This window comes from Zonotrichia leucophrys, chromosome 28, assembly GCF_028769735.1.
Source record: "Zonotrichia leucophrys gambelii isolate GWCS_2022_RI chromosome 28, RI_Zleu_2.0, whole genome shotgun sequence".
NCBI lineage: Eukaryota > Metazoa > Chordata > Aves > Passeriformes > Passerellidae > Zonotrichia > Zonotrichia leucophrys.
Genome location: NC_088197.1, coordinates 3,029,508 through 3,048,997, shown reverse-complemented (window position 1 = coordinate 3,048,997; position 19,490 = coordinate 3,029,508). Strand labels below are relative to the sequence as shown.

At 49.6% G+C, this 19,490-nt stretch overlaps 3 protein-coding genes across 6 annotated transcripts in view; 2 read left to right on the top strand and 1 right to left on the bottom strand.

The window, feature by feature from the left end:
- Positions 1 to 8,144, top strand: part of CELF5 (CUGBP Elav-like family member 5) — a 41,628-nt gene extending 33,484 nt beyond the window's left edge. For both annotated transcript variants that reach the window (XM_064734468.1, XM_064734467.1), the window contains exons 7-13: positions 2,533 to 2,677; positions 3,226 to 3,372; positions 3,550 to 3,612; positions 3,700 to 3,783; positions 4,819 to 4,962; positions 5,058 to 5,222; positions 6,053 to 8,144. In XM_064734468.1, coding sequence (XP_064590538.1) covers positions 2,533 to 2,677; positions 3,226 to 3,372; positions 3,550 to 3,612; positions 3,700 to 3,783; positions 4,819 to 4,962; positions 5,058 to 5,185 — 711 coding nt within the window. In that variant the 3' untranslated portion in view covers positions 5,186 to 5,222; positions 6,053 to 8,144. The remainder of the gene's footprint in view (positions 1 to 2,532; positions 2,678 to 3,225; positions 3,373 to 3,549; positions 3,613 to 3,699; positions 3,784 to 4,818; positions 4,963 to 5,057; positions 5,223 to 6,052) is intronic.
- On the bottom strand, positions 8,137 to 15,754 carry HSD11B1L (hydroxysteroid 11-beta dehydrogenase 1 like). 3 transcript variants are annotated; one of them, XM_064734470.1, is made up of 8 exons: positions 14,815 to 15,754; positions 14,600 to 14,695; positions 13,804 to 13,934; positions 12,769 to 12,880; positions 12,308 to 12,399; positions 10,559 to 10,652; positions 9,579 to 9,744; positions 8,137 to 9,427 (listed from the first exon to the last, which is right to left on the bottom strand). In XM_064734470.1, exons 2-8 carry the CDS (start codon positions 14,682 to 14,684, stop codon positions 9,241 to 9,243), a joined length of 867 nt encoding a protein of 288 aa, XP_064590540.1. In that variant the 5' UTR covers positions 14,685 to 14,695; positions 14,815 to 15,754; the 3' UTR covers positions 8,137 to 9,240. The 3 variants fall into 3 exon arrangements, with proteins under 3 accessions (XP_064590540.1, XP_064590539.1, XP_064590541.1); XM_064734469.1 differs by having other exon boundaries at positions 14,600 to 15,754; XM_064734471.1 differs by having other exon boundaries at positions 8,137 to 8,751; positions 14,600 to 15,754.
- An 18-nt stretch (positions 15,755 to 15,772) lies between these two features.
- MICOS13 (mitochondrial contact site and cristae organizing system subunit 13) lies at positions 15,773 to 18,537 on the top strand. The gene is made up of 4 exons (XM_064734472.1): positions 15,773 to 15,928; positions 17,012 to 17,168; positions 17,879 to 17,930; positions 18,343 to 18,537. The coding sequence occupies exons 1-4, from the start codon at positions 15,900 to 15,902 to the stop codon at positions 18,438 to 18,440; spliced, it is 336 nt and encodes a 111-aa protein (XP_064590542.1). The 5' UTR covers positions 15,773 to 15,899; the 3' UTR covers positions 18,441 to 18,537.
- Positions 18,538 to 19,490: the final 953 nt, after the last annotated feature.

Here is a 19,490-nt window from a genome sequence, read left to right as displayed (position 1 = left end):
CATAAATCAATTAGTTCCAAATACAAACCATAATTTGTTCACACCTCCCCTCCTTTTATTTCTGCTCTTATGGTTCATTATGATAATTTTATGTAAGTGAAGAATTCCAGAGTGGCAATTTGGTGCTGCTGTAGCCTTGGTCCAGCCAGAGCGTGGCACAGAAATGAGAAAAAAGATCAATATTCCCATAGTGAGTGGGAAATATATATATATATATATATATATATATATATATATATGAAGATGGAGGGAGAGACCCAACTTCCTTGTTCAGCATCGACTCCCTTTATTCATCAATCAATCACTTTTTATAACCGTGTTAATTAAGTTCATGCATATTGCAAACCCGAGCTCACAATAGGTCAGAGATAACACACCAACTCCTCCTTATGTTTCCAATACCAAGATTTGGGTTCTCAAAATTATTTTTGCTTTCCCAAAACAGCCAAAGATAGAACATCCACTTGTTATGAGAAAGCTGCCTGAGAACTCTGGTATGCAAGGTTCTCAAGGCCTTCATGTTTGTCACTTTTACTTGTAATTAAAAACAACCTGAGAACTTCTGCTGTTTACAGAAACCGGCTGTGAGAATTTTACTCCTCACAGCTGCCTTCTAAGCCATTTCTGAAAAAATCTCCAACATATATATATATATATATATATATATATATATATATATATATCCCTGTTGTCTTTGTGCTGAAGCCACGATCAGCTGCTGGGTGAGGAGATGGGCAGGTTTAGCTGGCCACAAACCTCTCAGAGTTAGCAGATCCTCCTGCCTTACTGGGCAGGGTGGGTTCCAGGAGAGCTCTGTGCTTGTGTGGCAATGTCAGGAAGATTTTTTTGGTGTTTCCTTGGGTTTTGCCCCCTCAGCTCCTCGTGAGGAGCTCAGGTTTCCTGAGAGCCCTGAGGGCCTCCCCTGCTCTTGTTGCTTGGTGTGAGGACAGAGCTGATAAAGGGCTGGATAATTTTGCATCCAGAGCTGAGCCATTTTTGCCACTGCACTCTGAGGGCATCTTGTGCTCCCACTGATGGTCAGATAGGAGCAGAAGGATTTTTTTTCTTCTCTTAACCCTCCTCCCACCCTTCCTTCTGTACTGTGCATCCCCACCTTGGCATGAGGAGCTGATGTCCCCTGGCCCCAGCCAGGGTGCAGGGCTATTGAAGTCGGAGGGAGAGATCCACCCTTATTGATCAGCATCACTCCCCTTGATTCATCAATCAGGCACCTTTTATAACAGTGTTAATTCACTTCATGCATATTGCAAAATCTGAGCTCCTGATAGGCTGTAGAGAAAACTTCAGCTCCTCCTTTTGTTTCCAATACCTGAAGTTAGTTTACTGAAACCAAGATCAGTGTTCCCACCATGATATGAAAGGTTCTCAAAACCTTCATCTCTATTCCCAGACCGGCCATCTGCTCCCAGAGCAGCCAAGGACAGAACGGTCTGAGAACCTTGTTGTTTATATAGAAGGTGGCTGAGAACCTTAATTATTTACAGGATCAAGCCTGGGAAAGGCTGCTTTTTTCCCTTAGCTGGATCCCCTCATGGCCTCTTTCTTTAAGCCATGCTTGAACCAGGCTCTCCACACAGGGCAGTGCCAGGGCACAGCTGAGCTCAGGGCTTCAGGGCTCTGAGGGCAAAGCAGGGCACCAGAGCTGGGCCTGGCACAGAGCCCTGCCCGTGCCAGAGCTGGATCTGCTCCTGGAGGCTGGGCAGCAGCAGAGGGACCTGGGCCCTGTTCCTGGAGGCAAAGCTGTTACTGAATGTGCCACTGTCCTGGCACAAGTGACAGGGAGAGGGGCCTGTGCCTGGCAGTGCAGGTGGCAGGTGCTGCTGGTGCCAGGGGCACACCCTGAGCTGCTCCCTGCCCTCTGCAGGAGCTCTCAGAGCCCCAGGGCCTGTCCTGCTGCCCTGCCCAGCTGGGTGAGCCACAGCCCCTCCGAGAGGGTGAGCATGGGGGTGCCCAGCTGTGGCCCTGGCATCTGGGCTGTGTCCCCTGCCTGCAGCACAGGGTGGCCCTCAGGGCTGGCTCTCACTGTCCCACGCTGGCAGGGACAGCAGCTGTGTGAGAACAGAGCTGCAGGGACCCCTGGCAGTGCCAGGGGAGCACAGCCAGCACTGCCACCCCAGCAGCCTGCGTGGGGACAGTGCACCACTGCACCAGCAGCCGAGCCAGAGAGCACTGCCATCCCCAGCCTGGCAGTGCCAGGGGAGCACAGCCAGCACTGCCACCCACAATAATCCTGGCAGTGCCAGGAGAGCACCCACCCAGCAGCCCTGCAGTGCCAGACACACAGCAGCCCTGGCAGTGCCAGGGGAGCACAGCCAGCACTGCCCATCCCAGCAGCCCTGGCAGTGCCAGGGGAGCACAGCCAGCACTGCCACCCAGCAGTGGCTTTGGGGGAAGCTCCAGGGCAGGTGGCAGCAGCCGGGGGCGGTGCCAGCCAGGCTGCTGTGCCCAGCCTCCCCCAGCTGCGCAGGGCCTGGCACAGGGAGGCCCTGAGTGCCCGCTCCTGCCTTGCAGCTGATGCAGCAGCAGACCACGGTTCTCTCCACGTCCCACGGCAGCTACCTGAGCCCGGGCGTCGCCTTCTCGCCGTGCCACATCCAGCAGATCGGCGCCGTCAGTCTCAACGGGCTGCCGGCCACTCCCATCGCGCCCGCGTCAGGTGAGGCTCCCCCCGCTGGGAGCTCCGGCACTCGCAGGGTCCCCTCAGGGCACGGAATTCTGCAGCTCCAGCTCAGCAGCTGCTGCAGCTCGCTGCTTTCCAGCAGTGCAGCCTCTGCTCTGCACAATTCCTGCAGTCCTCTGACAGCCTCACATGTTCAGCACATCCTCCTGCCCTGTGGCTGTGCTTTCTTGCTGCAGTTTTAGTAAAGAAGGCCTGGGTTCCCAGCATTGCACTTGGCTGTTCATGATCCTCACCCCACAGCAATAATCAATGTTGGGTTCAACCCTGTCAGAGCAGGCTCATGTCCTGCCAGGTGCTGAGCAAGCCCAGATCAGAGATGTTCCCCCACCCAAAGCTCTGACAGCACTCAGTTCTTCTCACACTTCCCACCAGTGCTGCCTCTTCATTTAGTGAAGGCTCCAGCACCAGTCTGCCATCTCCATGTGCCAAATACAAGAGTTAATGGCTTCAGACACAGCAGTGTTGGCAGCAGGGGCTCTGTGGGACCTTGATTTCATGGGCTGTCCTCTGTTCTTGTTCTGCAGGGCTACATTCACCACCTCTCCTGGGCACAGCAGCCATGCCAGGCCTGGTGGCTCCCATTTCCAATGGATTCACTGGAGTGGTACCATTCCCAAATGGGCATCCAACCTTGGAAACAGTTTACACCAATGGCCTTGTGCCATATTCAGGTATTGAGAGCAGTAAAAAACCCACCTGAGGAACTGCAGTTAGTTCCTCTTTTCTGGATTCCCCACACTTTTGTAGCTCCTTCCCACCCAGGGTGAGGGTGGGAAACGACACAACACACAAACACACAGAATGCATGAGTGGTTCCTTTGCTGTCCTGATTGTGTTTTTCTCTGCAGCCCAGAGCCCTTCAGTAGCAGAGACTTTGCACCCAGCCTTCACAGGAGTTCAGCAGTATGCAGGTACCAGCTTCCCTTGTCTCCCTCAGCCCTTTGTGTGGCTGACCAGATCCTCAGGTAAATGCTTTGTTCTGTCTCCTTGGGCTACAGCTGTGTATCCAACCACCACCATCACCCCCATTGCACAGAGCATCCCCCAGCAGCCTCCCATCCTGCAGCAGCAGCAGAGAGAAGGTGAGGATCACCCTGGGAATGGGGTGGCCAGAGGTGTGGGTGGGATTTGTGGAGTTCATCTGCTGCACAACAGAGCCAGTGGAGAGGAGGTAGCACTGATTTTTGTGCACTGATATTTAATGCTGGAGCTGGGGTATGGAAACAACCACATGTCTGCAGTGAGTGGGAAGGATCACAGGATGTTTCCTGACCTCACATCTGGCCAGGTGCAGAGGGGCAGGAGGCCCTGGAACACCTTTCACACCAAAGGGGATGGGAATCAGCACCTTCCCCTTGCAAAGAGCAGGGACAGGCTCAAAGAGAACCTTCCCTGTGCAGAGCACTCATCCCCTCTTTGCTGGTGCCAGAGCCACAGTGCAGCCAGTCAGAGCAGCCTCTGCAATGTGCTCTCCTCTCTTCAGCCTTCACAGCTTACTGAGTTTATTTTCAACTTCAAAACTGGCTTGAATACAATTTGGAGGCAAAGGCATTGTCTCTCTGCACCTGGTTGGTAGAGCAAGTGTCAGCAAGGGAGCAGCAAGTGAAGGAGTGAACAGCACCAGGTCCATCAATTGGGAGTGTGGCAATCCAGAGGTTTCCAGTTAAGGCTGTGGCCTCTGGGCTGAAGGCAGTGCTGCAGCAGCAGTGCCTGCCACTCTCCAAGGACTGGGACAGCTCTGAGCTCTCACCTCAGCTGATTTCCTTCCAGCAAAACAGCACCCAGACACTCACAGAGTTCCTACACCCTGTGAGTTCCTACACCCTGTGTAGGAGCTGGGCAAGCTTTGGAAGAGAATCTGCTCTCCAGATCTTGTATAGAGTCTCCCAGTTTTTGTATAGAGTCTCCCAGTTTTTGTATAGAGTCTCCCAGTTGCTCTTTGAGAGCCCTCAGATCCCTGGATGGACCAGTGGCAGGGACGAGCAAGGGGGGTCAGAGCAGAGGGAGGCAGTGCTTGGGCTCTCCTCCAGTGCTGAGCTGTGAGTTGAGCCCATTTCTCTTCCCCTGCCCTTTGGGGCCTTTCTGTTTTGTCCTCCTCCATCACCCCATACCTGCAGGTCCTGAAGGCTGCAATCTCTTCATCTACCATCTCCCCCAGGAGTTTGGAGACAACGAGCTGATGCAGATGTTCCTGCCCTTTGGCAATATCATCTCCTCAAAGGTGTTCATGGACCGTGCCACCAACCAGAGCAAGTGTTTTGGTAAGTGCAGGCAGGGGAAGCATGATCAGTGACAATGACACACTGGGCATGGCACCAGCAGTGCCACTCTCACCCATCCTGTGTCCTTCCTTCAGGTTTTGTGAGCTTTGACAACCCATCCAGTGCACAGACTGCAATCCAGGCCATGAATGGCTTCCAGATTGGCATGAAACGCTTGAAGGTGCAGCTAAAACGGCCCAAGGATGCCAACCACCCCTACTGACAGCAGGGAGCCAGCAGGAGTCACTTCTGCAGCACAGGTACAGTGTCCCCAGCAGGGCACAGCTCTGCCAGGCTCCAGCTGCTCCCTGCAGGGTGGGAGGCAGTGACAGCTGGTGGGGCACAGGGTGAGCAGAGCAGGCCTGGAGATGATGGCCAGGTTCAGCAATCATCAAAACAATCATCAATCAGGGAAATCTGTGGCTGTGGGGCAAGCCCAAAGCCAGGCCAGGAAGGTGAACAGGATCAGAGTTCAGTGATTGCCAGGCAGGTCTGTAATGACCATAATAAACATGGAGGTGGGAAGGCAGTGCAGGGGTTGGAGCCCGGGTGATGAGATCCATGGGCAGCACAGGTCCTTGGGCAGGTGGGACTGGCACTTCCACAGTGTCAGACAGAGGGTGAAGGCACAGGGCTCTGAGGAGACTCCTGGAGCTGTGGGCAGTGTGGACAGACAGACACTGGTGGGACTGGTCCAGTTCAAGGCCTGTGAGTGCCCTGACAGGCAGATGGTTCCATTGCACTGTTTGTGCTCTAAGCAAGGTTTTTCTGTGCTGTCCAACTGCTCCCAAAAAGCTTTTGACTGCCTAAAAAGGTATTAAACCCCAGTAGTTAGTCTGCAAACTGTGCTTTCTGGGGTGAGAAGAGACAATCCCATGCTTCACAGGGATCACAGAAAAGCAGAGAAAAGGTGAGAACTGTTGGGCTGCTGTCCAAGAGCCAGCTCCTGCCAGCCTGCAGATGGGGAGCAGGGGAGGGCTGATCTGATCTGGGTCAGAGCCCTCCGTGTTTAAGCAGCAGCTCAAAGCCTGAGGTTTGCACAGATGCCCTCCTAATCTCCCAATTCCCTCCCTCCTCCATTTCTGTTCAGGTGAAGGGAAAGTCCAGAGGAAGAATTTCTGCTTCAGGTTGATTTTCAGAGAGGCCAGTAAATTTATCGACTCTTTTGACACCACCCCTTTCCTTCCTCGGCTTCCCACCTTTCCCACCCCATCTTCCTCCTCCCCTCCTCTCCAAGACATGCAATTAAAGAGAAGGCTCAATATCTGCCCAGGAGGAAGATTCTTGCCACGCCTGGACTCGCATATTTGCTGCTAACGTGGTGCAAAGCAAAGGGACCAGCAAACCAGCAGCCCCTGGGGCACGGAGCTCTTCCTTGGGGTGTGGCTGGAGAACATGGACCAAGCAAACCCATGGTGTGTCTCTAGGTTACTGCAGTGATGTGTGGAAATTTATTTCCCTCCCTCCCTCCCTCCTGCTCTGTTTCTGGCCCTTTCATAGATAACTATAAATATATACAGTCTCTATTTTTTTTTTAAACTAGCTCACAGGACCAAACTTTTCCATTCAGAGAGTGACTGCTTGCAAGAGGTGTTGGAAATTGAGGGGTTTGCCTTTGCAACAGTGTCTTCTCAGCATGCACTGCAGACAGGCCTGAACATTTTGGAGAGAGGGAGCTGGGGGTGGGTTGGGGAGAGAAAAAGAGAGAGAGAGAGAGAGGGAGAGGGAGAGGGAGAGCACATCTCTGCTCAGCATGAGCAAAAAGGAGAAATACATTCCTGCAGGATTAGGGCACAGTCAGCTGCTCAGCTTGAGTCACTCACCCACCTTAGCACCAGCCTGGTTCAGGATCTGGAGAGCTCTGTCCTGCCTTTCCAAGGGCTCCTGCAGACCAAGCTCCTGGGATGTGGTGGCAGCCCCTGCCCTGAGCTCGCTGTGATCGGGCTGAAAGCACAGAGAGGAGCTGCGCTGCCTCCCCACACACGGCACAGATCGCGGTGCACAGCTCTCCATGGCAACTGCATTTTCCTGGTGCAGGCGGGAGCAGATGCAGAGGAGGCTCCCAGGGCTGCACACTGCCTCCCTGTGTCCGATACCAGCACTGGGCACTGGGCACGTTCCTTCCAGGTGACACAGGACGTTTTCTCCCTCTGAATTCAGCAGCTTTCCCCAGCAGATGCAAGGAAAACAGGATGAAAGAGGGTTCCATTCTGGGATTTCCCCCCAGCACCCCCTCCAAGAGACAGATTTTACATTATGCAGCATATACATATATATATACACACATATATATATGTAGGGACAGCTCTGTACACTAGATACACAACTCTAAAGCACAGAATGTAGTTCAGAACTGGATTTTAAAAAGATCCCCTGGGAGTGGGGGGTGTGTGTCATCCTGCCAAGACACATCCCTGGAACAGTTTGGAACAGTCTCTTCAAGTTTCTACAAAAGAAAGGAAAGGAAAGCAAGGCAGAACAGACCAACAAACCCCAGAGTGATAAGGAATGAACGATTTCAATAGTCAGAGTTTGATAAGGTACCACAAACATTGTGTGTGTGTGAGGGTGTGTGAGCACATTGAAATAGGGACAAGAGAGTTGGTGGGGCAGAGTTGGTGCAATTGATACTGAAGTGAGCTATGGGGATTTTGGAGAATCTCGGCCAACTCTCATTCTCCTCCAGTTTGCCCTTTGTTCAGGTGTTTGTGGCACAGTCCTTTAAGTACCTTCAGATCTCCTCAACCACCCTTCTGTGTCTGATGCTGAGAGTTTATGAGAGGTGAATGAAGCTGTGAGAGTCTGTGTGTTTCTATAGTCCATGTTTACTTATTGTAAATACCATTTTTATACTTAACATCTATTATGTATGTGATTTGTATAATGTACTTTATTTCTGCTACAAGTAATTTCATGAAGTTTAAACTTAGTCTAATTTTGAACAAAACAAAAAAAAAAAAGAAAAAATATGAACAAATGCAAAATGGGAAAAAAAAAGGACTTTGGGAATCCTAGATCAAGCTGGTTTAAAACAAGCATTTACAGTTTCTTCCATCACAGTTACTGATGTGACTGTACAATGTTACAGGTGCGATACAAGCTTTGTCAATGTCAAATTCCTCACTCTGGTCAAAAAAAAAAAATCCTAAATTTATTTAATAAAAGTTTTACTTGCTAAGTAACTGGGGCTCTAATTCCTGTTGTTGTTAGGTAATGCTTACACTTGAAGACATTGCCAAAGCCCTGGGCTAATTTAACATTTCACATGGGGTCAGCAAACAGCCCTTGGCCCACAGAACCCAGGGGAGCAATATTTCATCACAGAGGAAGCATCAACACATAACACCAAGACATTAAAAACTTGTTTAATTAAAATAGAGATAAAAAATTGTACTTAGAGGAAGCAAGAGGGTTCATGGTATCCAAAATGAGGTGCAGCCATGCCAGGACATCCTATGCAGACACACAGGGGTTAAACTGGGGCTGAGCAAAGACTGGGTGCAGTCAGAGCACACAGGTGAGGCTGAAGGAGGAGGGAGATGGGAGGAAGGCCTCTGACTGATGGGTGGCAGCAGCAGAACCGTGGTTCAAGGAGGATGACACACCATGAGTCACGTTAGGAAAATGGGATTTTGCCAGCACTCTGCCCTGCTCCTGACTGACAGCAGTGCTCAGTGGGATGGTGTAGTAAACCCCTCAGGTTTAGCCAGGGCCCGTTGGAGAATAGAATGCTGACACAGCGGCAAAGAAGTTTCCTGTCTCCAGGGACATCCGCCTTGTACCTTATCCCTATAGCCATGTAAGGCAATATTGTGTTAACCCTACCATTGGTCACTTATGGTCACTCTAACACCTTTGCCATTGGTCAGGATTGGATCCAGGGGGTATAAAAGTAGCACACTGTACCCCTACTAACTGGGAAGAAGAAGAGCTGAGACCCTTCACAGACCCTCCAATAAAGCCATACTCGTGGAACAGCCAGCGTCTTCTGCTTCTCCTCTCTCTACCGTCTGCTGGAGCCTTAGGCCAAGGGAAAAGCTACCTAGCAAGCAAAGCTGAAATCACAAGAGCTGCCTAATGACTAAGAGCTGAATATCTCCCTGCTTGCTAGGGGCTGACCCGTGGCCTTGGTCTGAGAGCGAGCTGGCTTCTGGCACCCAGTGCCCTTGGGGACTGAGCTCTGGAGCTGTAACAGCTTGCATAGGATACGACCAAGCAAAGCTCATTTAGGATGGCAGGAATGGGATTACAGGGCTGTAGGATGAGCCTGAGCGCCCCTCAGGGGCTGCTGTAGTTGTAGAAAGCCCGCAGCACCTGGTTCCCGCTGCTGGGGAACAGAGCCCAGAGGCAGCAGAGCGGCCGCAGCCACCGCGGGTAGAAAATCTCGGGCGCCCGAGCGGCTCCGCCGCGGACGATGGCGAGCGCGGCCTCGGGAGCGGGGGAGGCGCTGAGCAGCACTTTGCCCCTGCAAGGCAGCGGGCACGGGGTCACACACCTGACCCCACAGTGAACACCCCCTGGGTGTGCCCAGGCAGGTGCACTCTCCCCACACCCCCTCAGAGCTGCTGTGCATTGTTTTGCACGTTTTCAAGAAGAGATTGCAGACAAACACACACCTGGTGTGCTCCAGCGCCGAGTCAGTGTCAATCAGGCCCAGGATGCACAGGGTGACCGACACATCCCTGCTCTGCATGATGAGCTCGTGGCGCAGCGAGCTGAAGAATCCATCCAGGGCAAACTTGGTGGCAGAGTAGGAAGTGGTGAAGGGAGTGGGCATTTTCCCTGGAAAGGGAGAAGAGAGAATGGAAAACCCCAGGAAAATGGGTGTAAGGAGGATCCATGGAGAAGGAATCTGGGAAAAGATGGGGGCTTTGTCATACTGTATCTCAACTCCTGTTCAGGTGAGTCTGCCTTTCTGTAAGGATATTAAAATACATATTACTGTAGTCATATATATTACTATATTATTAAATATATATATTTTTATATATTTAATAATATAGTAATATATATTATATTATATATATAGTAATATATATAATATAGTCATATATTATATATATACATACATATACACATGTATATATATACGTATATATACATATGTATATATACATATATATAATAATATATTATATATATTATATATATAATATATAATATAGTAATATATATTATATATATAGTAAAATACATATTACTGTAGTAATATATATTACTATATTATTAAATATATATATTTAATAATATAGCAATATATATAATATATTATATTATATATAGTAATATATATAATATAGTATATATATTATATATACATATATATATACATATGTATATATATACATATACACATACATATACATATGTATATATATATACATACATATATATATAATAATATATATAACATAGTAAAATATATACTACTATAGTAATAATATATTACTATATTATTATCTATTTATTATAATATTATATACTATGAAAAGCACAGTTTGAAAATGTTTAGGAGTTGAACAACAGAGAAATATGAACAGCATTGGGAATCATTGTTTCCACAAGGCCAGCACTTACTCCAGGTAAAGTCACCAACCTGTGAGGGAAGAAACAACCACCAGAGCACCTCTGTTCTTCTCCAGGCTGGGCAGAGCTGCTGTTGCAAGAGCCACATAACTCAAAAAATTCACCTGGAATGATAAATGTAGACATGGAGGAAGCAAGAGGGTTTGGAAGCATGAGCCAAGAAAGTCAATAGAGTGGTCAGAAATGGAAAGGAGCGTGGTTTGGAATTGCATTTTCAAACATCAAGTGAGAGAAATCATCTCTAAGGATGGGGGCAAACTTTGCATCCCTGAGTCTTTCAGATTCCAGAAAAAGCAGTGAAGAAGATCCAGAGCAAAGCTTACTCCTGGGCTTTAACATACAGATTTCCTAACAAGAGACAACTGGCTGTCCCTGCTTTTTCTTTATGCTTTTCTTTACTCTGCAATCCCTGTCAAAGACAGCACTCTCAGTTTGCTCCCCTTCTAAGTTTCTCCTGACTGAGCTCAGACTATGAGGCACAAAATTCAGCATCTCTTCAGAGCTTGACTGCTCTCTTAAATTATATTAATGTCTTCCCTATGTTCCTAAGTTCCCACTCTCCTCAACCTGACCTGCCACACAGACTTCGGCAGGTCAGAGAAAGAATTTTATAGATAAGAAACAATAAACAGCCTCGAGAACAAAACCAGAAGAGTTCTGACTCCTTCTTTGACTGCCAGGCTGGGAAAAGAGACTTTCTAATGCATCTTGGGATCACTCTGAGCAGCAGAAGTCCCAAAATCCCAGGAGAAGCCAGGCTGTCCTGGGGAGTTGGGAGAATTGCAGGGGAGCTGGGAAGCTCAGGGGACCCAGGAAGTTCAGGGGAGCTGGGAAGCTGCAGGGAAGATAAGGAGCCTCATCTTCAGGGGAGCTGGGAAGCTCAGGGGACCCAGAAATTCAGGGAGCTGGAAGTTGTGGAACTCAGGGACCCAGGAAGCTCAGGGGATGGGAGCCTCACCTGCAGGGGAGCTGGGAAGTTCAGGGGACCCAGAAAGTTCAAGGGAGCTGGGAAGTTGCAGGGGAGCTGGGAAGCTCAGGGGACCCAGGAAGCTCAGGGGAGCTGGGGAGCCTCACCTGCAGGGGAGGTGGGAAGTTGAAGGGGAGGTGGGAAGCTCAGGGGACCCAGGAAGTTCAAGGGAGCTGGGAAGTTGCAGGGGAGCCAGGAAGCTCAGGGGAGCTGGGGAGCCTCACGTGCAGGGGAGGTGGGAAGTTGTAGGGGAGCTGGGAAGCTCAGGGGACCCAGAAAGTTCAGGGGAGCTGGGGAGCCTCACCTGCAGGGGAGCTGGGAAGTTCAGGGGACCCAGGAAATTCAGGGGAGCTGGGAAGTTCAGGGGACCCGGGAAGCTCAGGGGAGCTGGGAAGTTCAGGGGACCCAGGAAGCTCAGGGGAGCTGGGGAGCCTCACCTGCAGGGGAGGTGGGAAGTTGAAGGGGAGCTGGGAAGCTCAGGGGAGCTGGGAAGTTGAGGGGACCCAGGAAATTCAGGGGAGCTGGGAAGTTGCAGGGGACCTAGGAAGCTCAGGGGACCCGGGAACCCTCACCTGCAGGGGAGCTGGGAAGTTGAGGGGACCCAGGAAGTTCAGGGGACCCAGGAAGTTGCAGGGGAGCTGGGGAGCTGCAGGGGACCCAGGGAGCTCACCTGCAGGAGCTGGGAGCTCAGGAAGCTGGGGAGCTGCTGGGAGCTGCAGGGGACCCAGGAAGTTGAGGGGACCCAGGAAGCTGAGGGGACCCAGGAAGCTGAGGGGAGCCAGGGAGCCTCACCTGCAGCAGCCAGCGCGTGTACTCCACATCCCCAGCCCACTCCTGGAAGCGGTTGGTGCCGATGTGGTTCAGCACCAGGTAATCCAGGCCCCCTTGGAGAGCAGAAAGAGCAGTGACACAAAGGACCCATCCCTGAGCATCAACCAGGGAGCTCAGGAATGCCAGGAGGGCTCCAACACTCCCTCAGAAGGATGGAAGTGCTTTACCATGAAGAGAGGTTAAATTTGCTCATCTGGGGCAGCTTTGGCTGCTCCTCAGGGGTAGAACTGAAAGGAAAACTGTTTGACTTTGACAATAACTCCCTGAAATGATGTTTCAGCATGATTCAGGAGCAGAATTTAGCTCTGTTGTTCATCTATGTCCTTAACACCATTCTCAGTTCAGGGAACTGAAGCAGGAAGCTCCTGCTAGAATGAGAACTGGGCACACACCTGAAAGCCAGAGATGCTCAGGATGCTTACCCAGCTTTTGGACAGCAAACTGCACCACCCTTTCAGGCTCTGAAGGGGAAGACATATCTGCAGGGATGTAAAATATTTTCTTTGCTCCAAGTGTCAGGCATTTCTCCATTACCTTGAAAAGAACACACCCCAAAGATTAAAATATTTGAAAAAAGAGTAGGGCAAAAGGGCACTATAAAGCACAAACTACAGTCAGTGAGAGTCAGTTCTGGACAGAGACACACTTTAATTTAAAGTTTATTGCTGTTTGGGCCATGGAGAGCTCATTCTGCATCCAGACTGAATCTGCATCCTGCAAAGAGTTACCTCTATTTAACTGTCTGCTTAAATGATCTGCCTGGGACAGGATCAAGATTCACTGGAAAAAATCCCCAATCTTCTTCAGGAGAAATCTTCTGGAACGAGGGGTATGCTTTACATTAAATTCTTCTCTTTTTTCCAAAATAACTGGAAAAGAATTCATCTTTCATAATTCCTTTGCTATGTTGAGTGTGTGAATGTGCCTGACAATGATATGCAGTTTTGAAATAATGCCTTCCAGTCATTAGGAGCTATTATTATGCTCACTGTCCCCAGCTCACCTTTGGCACCATTTCACAGGGAAGAACTTTCCTTGGAAGTCACAAATCCCCACAATTAAAGAGTTCCCCTTTCTAAATATTGCCCCATTTCATAAAGATGAAGAAGTCTCATCTGTTGGAGTTGGTGAAAAGGCATTTAACCTACAAAAAGTCTTGAGTTTTTAACAAAACAGCTACAAATAGAATAATTTGGACTCTGAAAAGTTGCACAATATTTTTTGGACATTTTCTTAATGTCCAGCCTGAATTTATCCCTGATGCAGCTTCACACCATTCCCTCATATAAATAAATGTTCAGGCAGTTAAAAGCTCAGGCCCTGAATTTGCATCCTCTTCTGGGTCCATGCTTGACAGTTCTGAAGGAAAATCTACATGCTGACAACTCATTTTTTTGTTGGTTTGGTAAAAGCCTGAGTCTCTCATGTGTTCCCCCATACAAGGATGAGGTTCTCACCTTCTGCAGCACAGCTTCCCTCCTGGCAGTCAACACAATCTCAGCACCAAACCTGGCATAGTGATATGCTATCTGCTCTCCAATCCCAGCACTGGCTCCAGTCACGAGAACACGGGCACCAGACAGGCTCTCTTTTTATGGGAAAGAGAATAAAGTATACAGAATTAAGTGAAGAAGCAGCAGAGGAGCTGCCCTTAACTGCTGGCAGAGCTTTAAAGAAGATTTAAAGATGCACCTGAGTGCTCAAAATTCTTGGTGCTTCTCCACAACTAGAAGAGGCAGGACTGGTGATGCAATGACATGATGATGCCAGCTAGCTGTGTCACAGGGTCTAGATTTTGGTTGCTAGACCAAAATCTTTCAAAAGCCAAGTTGGTTTTCACCTTCTGAGAAGCTTACAACAGAAACCAGGCTGTGCATCTTATGCAAATCATTTTTTTGCCATCAGTCTGGAGGCACATCAGCCCTCTTGTGCCAGGCACTGCACACCTCCAGAGATGGTTCTTGAATTTGTAACAAGGAATTTACAACCAAAACATAAAAAGAGCAAGGCAGTAGCAAAGTGCCATTCCCCCCCCCGCCCCTCGAGAGAGACAGCAGGATCCCTGCTCTTAGATAATTTCATCTTTCTCTTTGTTTCAAGTTTCTCTTTGTTTCTGGGAATGAAACATTGCCTTGGGGTCACCAACTCTAGTAAAACTACAGGCAGGAATGAGACCATCAAAGTTTGGAAATTCAACCTCTTCCCTTGTGTGACTTACATTTCAGCTTGAAATCCTCCCCCTGGCGAGCCTACCTGGGTTAAAGTCGTCTTTCCAGAAGAAAGCTACGAGCCCAGCTACAACCCCTGTAGCACAAAGCACTTTTCCAATTGGCTTCATATCCCTCCAAGCTGTGAGGAACAAAGTGAAGTCTTGAAGCTGAGCACTTCAGCCAAAACAACACCGTGTTCTCCTTCCTCTGATGCCTGGAGCCAGCCTGGGAGAGGCTTTTGTAGAACCGAAAGCCCACCTGAAGTGTCTTTCCCCTGAGAGCCACAGCCACCTTGGTCAAGAATAAAAAGGATTTTTCACTGGCAATTCCCACAGCCCTCTGCACTCAGAGCCTACAGGAGGAAAAAAACCCTTCGTGTCTAATCTTAGAGAGCTCTTAATTCATTAAAGACTAACGACAGCTGGCAGCAGTGACCCCAAAGCAGCGGGATCTCGGGAGGGAGGCGGCGGCAGAGCCCACAGGACGGAGCCGTGTCTGGATAGGAAGAGCAGCGGGATGAGCTGCTCCGCCACCACGCTGCGACACAGCGTGACAAAACACAGAGCGGCGGGGACAGCGCCACAAAGGCGCAGGAGCCACGTTCGGCCCCCTCACAGCCTCAGCCATGCCTGGTTCCCTCACTCCCCTCAGCTCAGCTCGGCTCGGCTCAGCCCAGCCCGGCGCCCTCACGTTCCTCACGCCCTCAAGTCCTGCCCGGCACCCTCACAGCTTCAGCCCTGCCCGGTTCCTTCAGCCTTGCCCGACCCCCTCACACCCCTCAAGTCCTACCCGGCTCCTTCAGCCCTGCCCGGCTCCTTCAGCCCTGCCCGACCCCCTCACGCCCCTCAAGTCCTGCCCAGCCCCTTCAGCTCTGGCCGGCCCCCTCAGACCCTCGGCTCGGCCCTGCCCGTCCCTCTCACGCCCCTCACGCCCTCAGCCCTGTCCATCCCTCTCACGCTCCTCAAGCCAAGCCAAGCCCAGCCCAGCCCTGCCCTCCCCTCCCCTCCCCTCCCCTGCTCTGCTCGGCCCCCTCATGCCCCTCACTCCCTCAGCCCTGTCCATCCTTGTCACGCCCCTTACGCCCTGCCCGGCCCGGCCCGGCCCCCTCACGCCCTCAGCCCTGCCTGGCCCCTTCAAGCCCTGCCCGGCCCGGCCCTGCCCGGTTCCCTCAAGCCCCTCAAGCCCTGTCCGGCCCTGCTCTGCTCTGTTCTGTTCTGTTCTACCCTGCCCGTCCCTCTCGAGCCCCTCACGCCTCTCGAGCCCCTCACGCCCCTCCCGTCCCTCACGCCGGCGGCGCGGGCGGGGCCTCGCGCGCACGTGACGGTTCCGGCCCCGCCGCCGCCATGGCCGCCCGGCTGCTGCCCGCTGCCAAGTGAGTCCCGCAGGCCCTGCCCGCCCTCCCGGCCGGCCCTCCCGCACCCTCCGCACGGCGCTTTCCCCTCGGTACTCCCTGCCCGCCCCTCAGTGCTCAGTGCCCGGGCTATCCCCGGCCCGTCCCCAGGCCCGCGGCCTCCCCGTCCCGCGGCTCTGCTCGCCTCGCTCCGCGCCCTTGGCCTCGCCTGCCCCCGCGGCTCCCCGAGCGTGTCTGCACCGGCCGGGAGGGCCCCGCCGCTCTCTGCGGGCACGGACACGTAACAAAGCCGGAGTAGCTCGGAGCTCCCGTACACCCACAGCGAGGCAGGGCAGAAGGGTATCCTTGGGGGCCAGCCGGGTATTTCAGCAGAGAAATCGCTTTTATCCAAAATGCGTGTGAATACACGACTTTAAAGATTGGTTCTCTCTTCTCAGCTCTCTTGTATCTGTCCTATGCCCTATTACTGCAGTGCCGTTGTCTTGGGTTGTCCCCTTGTACAGCTTTTGCTGTTTTCTTAAAGGGAAAACATCTCTCTGTGAGTCTGGGAAAATCGCTTACCTCAGATCTCTGATTTATAATAAAAATGTCAATAAATGCCAAATATTCTCTTCCCATCTTCCCTTTTGTAGGTTGCCATCACAGCTGTAAAACTGGTGACTGCACATCATGCAGGGAAACGTTAAAAGCCGTGGCCAGGTGTTCACTGGGCTGTAATGAGCTTAACAAGATATTGGTGTCTGTCAGATTTATTAGATAAATATCAGATTTATCAGGAAGAATTAACATAGATGGCTTGCTCACTGCAGAACCCTTGAGTTGCTTTTAGCAGAGGAATGTGCCAGGGATTCTCAGGCTTTAAAAAGTGGCACGAGCTCTTGAGGAACTTGACACTTTCTATATTGAAAACCACCATTGATAAAATGTGAATTAGGAGTAGTTTCAAGGGGCTGACAGGGAATAGTTGTCCTGGGGAGGCAAGGAACATAGGAAGGTGTTTTTCTGATTTTTTACTTACAGTAAGACATGAGGCAGTCCCAACCACTGAGAGATGCACTGATGGTCAGAACAAGAACTGAAGTGTTGTGTTTTCAATTTTTTCAGGTTTCTGGTCAAAGGAGGCCTGGCTGGAGCTGCTGTGTACGTGGCATACGACCAGGGGCTGCTGGGCAGTGGCATTGAAGGTGCTGAAGCCCTGAAAAAAGCTCAAGAGACGCTGCCTCCAGCTATCCAAGAGTGGACAGATTACCTGGGCTGGGAGGTGAGGGCTGCTCAAACACCCCCCTGAATCAGGGGGAGAAAATATGGGGCTGATATTCTGATTCCAGTGAGGCTGGCAGGAGTTTTATTGTTGAAACTGGGTTCCACATGGCAAATATTTTGAGGAGGATTGAAATGGAAAGTGAATAAAATGCTAAATTTGGGGCAGAGATATTGCTCACAGATGTAATTTCAAAGGAAATGGGTAAGCAGAGGGTCAAGGGAAGGACTGCAAACATGCTCTGGGAGGTAATCCACTGTGCAGTTTTCTTCTGAAGGATCCCACTTGTTTTTAAGAAAAACAATGAAAATATTATCCTCCCAATTTTTCACATTGCTAACAGTTCAAGTTGAATTTAAATTGCTTGAAGAGGCCCCTCCTCTGTGAGTTGTTCTTAGTTTTAAAAATCCTCAGAAAATAAGAAACCTTTGCTTAAAGTTTGAGAAAATTTTTTCATATTACAAACTAACAGAGACAGCCATTGAGATGCTTTTTCAGGAGCACCTAAATCATATGTTGTACTTTTTGCACCTACTTTATATTGCAGGGAAAAGTAAAATCCAGACTTTAAACATCATGTCTGGTCCCTTTTGAGGCTTGTGGCACCTAAGTGTTTTTGAGATCTGAGGTCAAGAGGCTTTGCCAAGGTGATGTGAATTCCAAGTGAAACCCCTCAAATGCTGATATTTTGTCTCTCTCTTTCTTTCTAGCTCCCAGCCACTCCAAAAATTGACTTTTCCCTCTCTGCTTCCTGGAATAAAGGTAAAATAACTGCTCATTAACTGAGTCTGAGCTCAGTTTTTCAGAAGGGATGAGCATTCCTATTGCTATTAGAATTTTAGACATTTTTGTTTGAAGGCCAAACCTATAAATACCAAGTAATTAATACCTATACTGGGTTATAAATACCTAGTAATATATAGGTTTTATGGTGCAGGAAAGAATCTTCATGTAATTGTGGGGAAACACAATCCACAAATAACTGTGACATGTCCAGCATCACCCATGGAGTCAGAAATAAAACAGGAATTAAACAAAGAGCTGAGCTCAGTCCTGTAATTGTCTTAGGAATTTCTGTGTCACAAATGCTCAGGGCTTAACAAGATCTGTTGGAAATGGGGAAATTTGGCTTGGATGATGATTTTGGGGTAATTTTTCTCTGCTTTGCTTGCAGGGGTGCACACAGTCATGGGTGCCTTGTCTGCAGCTCCCAGCAGGGCCTGTGAGTACACAGTGGAAGGCTGGAAATATGTGAAGGATCTGATGAAATGAAAACGTTCTCCAGAGCTCAGGATTCTCTCCATCTCCACCTCTGGAGGGCAGCTCAGCCGTGTAAGGGCTACAATAAAAGACTTTGGTGGAACTTTCATTTGTGTTTGGGTTGGTTTTAGGCTGCAGAATGGAATTTTTAATCTGCTTTGTCTTAGCACTGATCCAAGGCTTCAGGAATCACAGATAGCTGTGATGAAGTGCTGAGAACAGCTTCTGTTCTAAAGCTTGGAAATAAAATAATTATTCTGAAGCTGAATGAATCTTGAAGATAAATGCATTCTAATTCAAACCAAGCCAACAAGAGTTCAAAAAAAAATTAAAAATTCCGAGGTAACAGTAAATGATGATGGCCTGGGAGGATGATACATAACTGAGCAAAGTTTATCTGCATGAAACCTTTTGTTAGCTTGCACCATGGCCCAGTTGGCAGACTGTGCACATTTTCATTTTAATGTGGATGGAAACTTACACAAGATCACTTTGCAGTCACAGGTTTTGCTTTTTCCTGCAATATAAAGTAGGTGCAAAAGGTAGAACATTGTCACTTTTCACAGGCAAATATAAGGAGGACACCACTTGTAAAATAAAGTTACAAACTGATTCTGTGGTTTTAACCCTCTTTGATAGGATTGCTGTCATTTAGAATGTGCCAAAACAGCTGCAGAACAGGGAACAGCAGGATGAGTCCTTACTCAAATCAGGAAGCAAATACAGAACATGAGGATGAAGAAAGATTTGCAGTTTTGTTTCCTTTTTTTAACAAATAGATAAATGATGAAGCCAACTGCCCAGAGATTTCAGAGGATTTGGCTGAGATGCAAATGCCTTTAAAAAGTGTTTAAGTTAATTCCTGAAGGATGGGTCCAGCAGCAGCTCTGGTGCAGATGGAAGCTTCAAGCTCAGCACACTCTGGAGTTGTTCCTGCAGGTGCCAGATGCTTCACAGCACCCAAACCCAGATAACCTCCATCAATGCCCCAGTTCCTCTCTAAATTTGCAATGTCCACTGCTCTTGAGGCAGCACAGCTTTGCTTCCAGGTCTGTTCCCCAT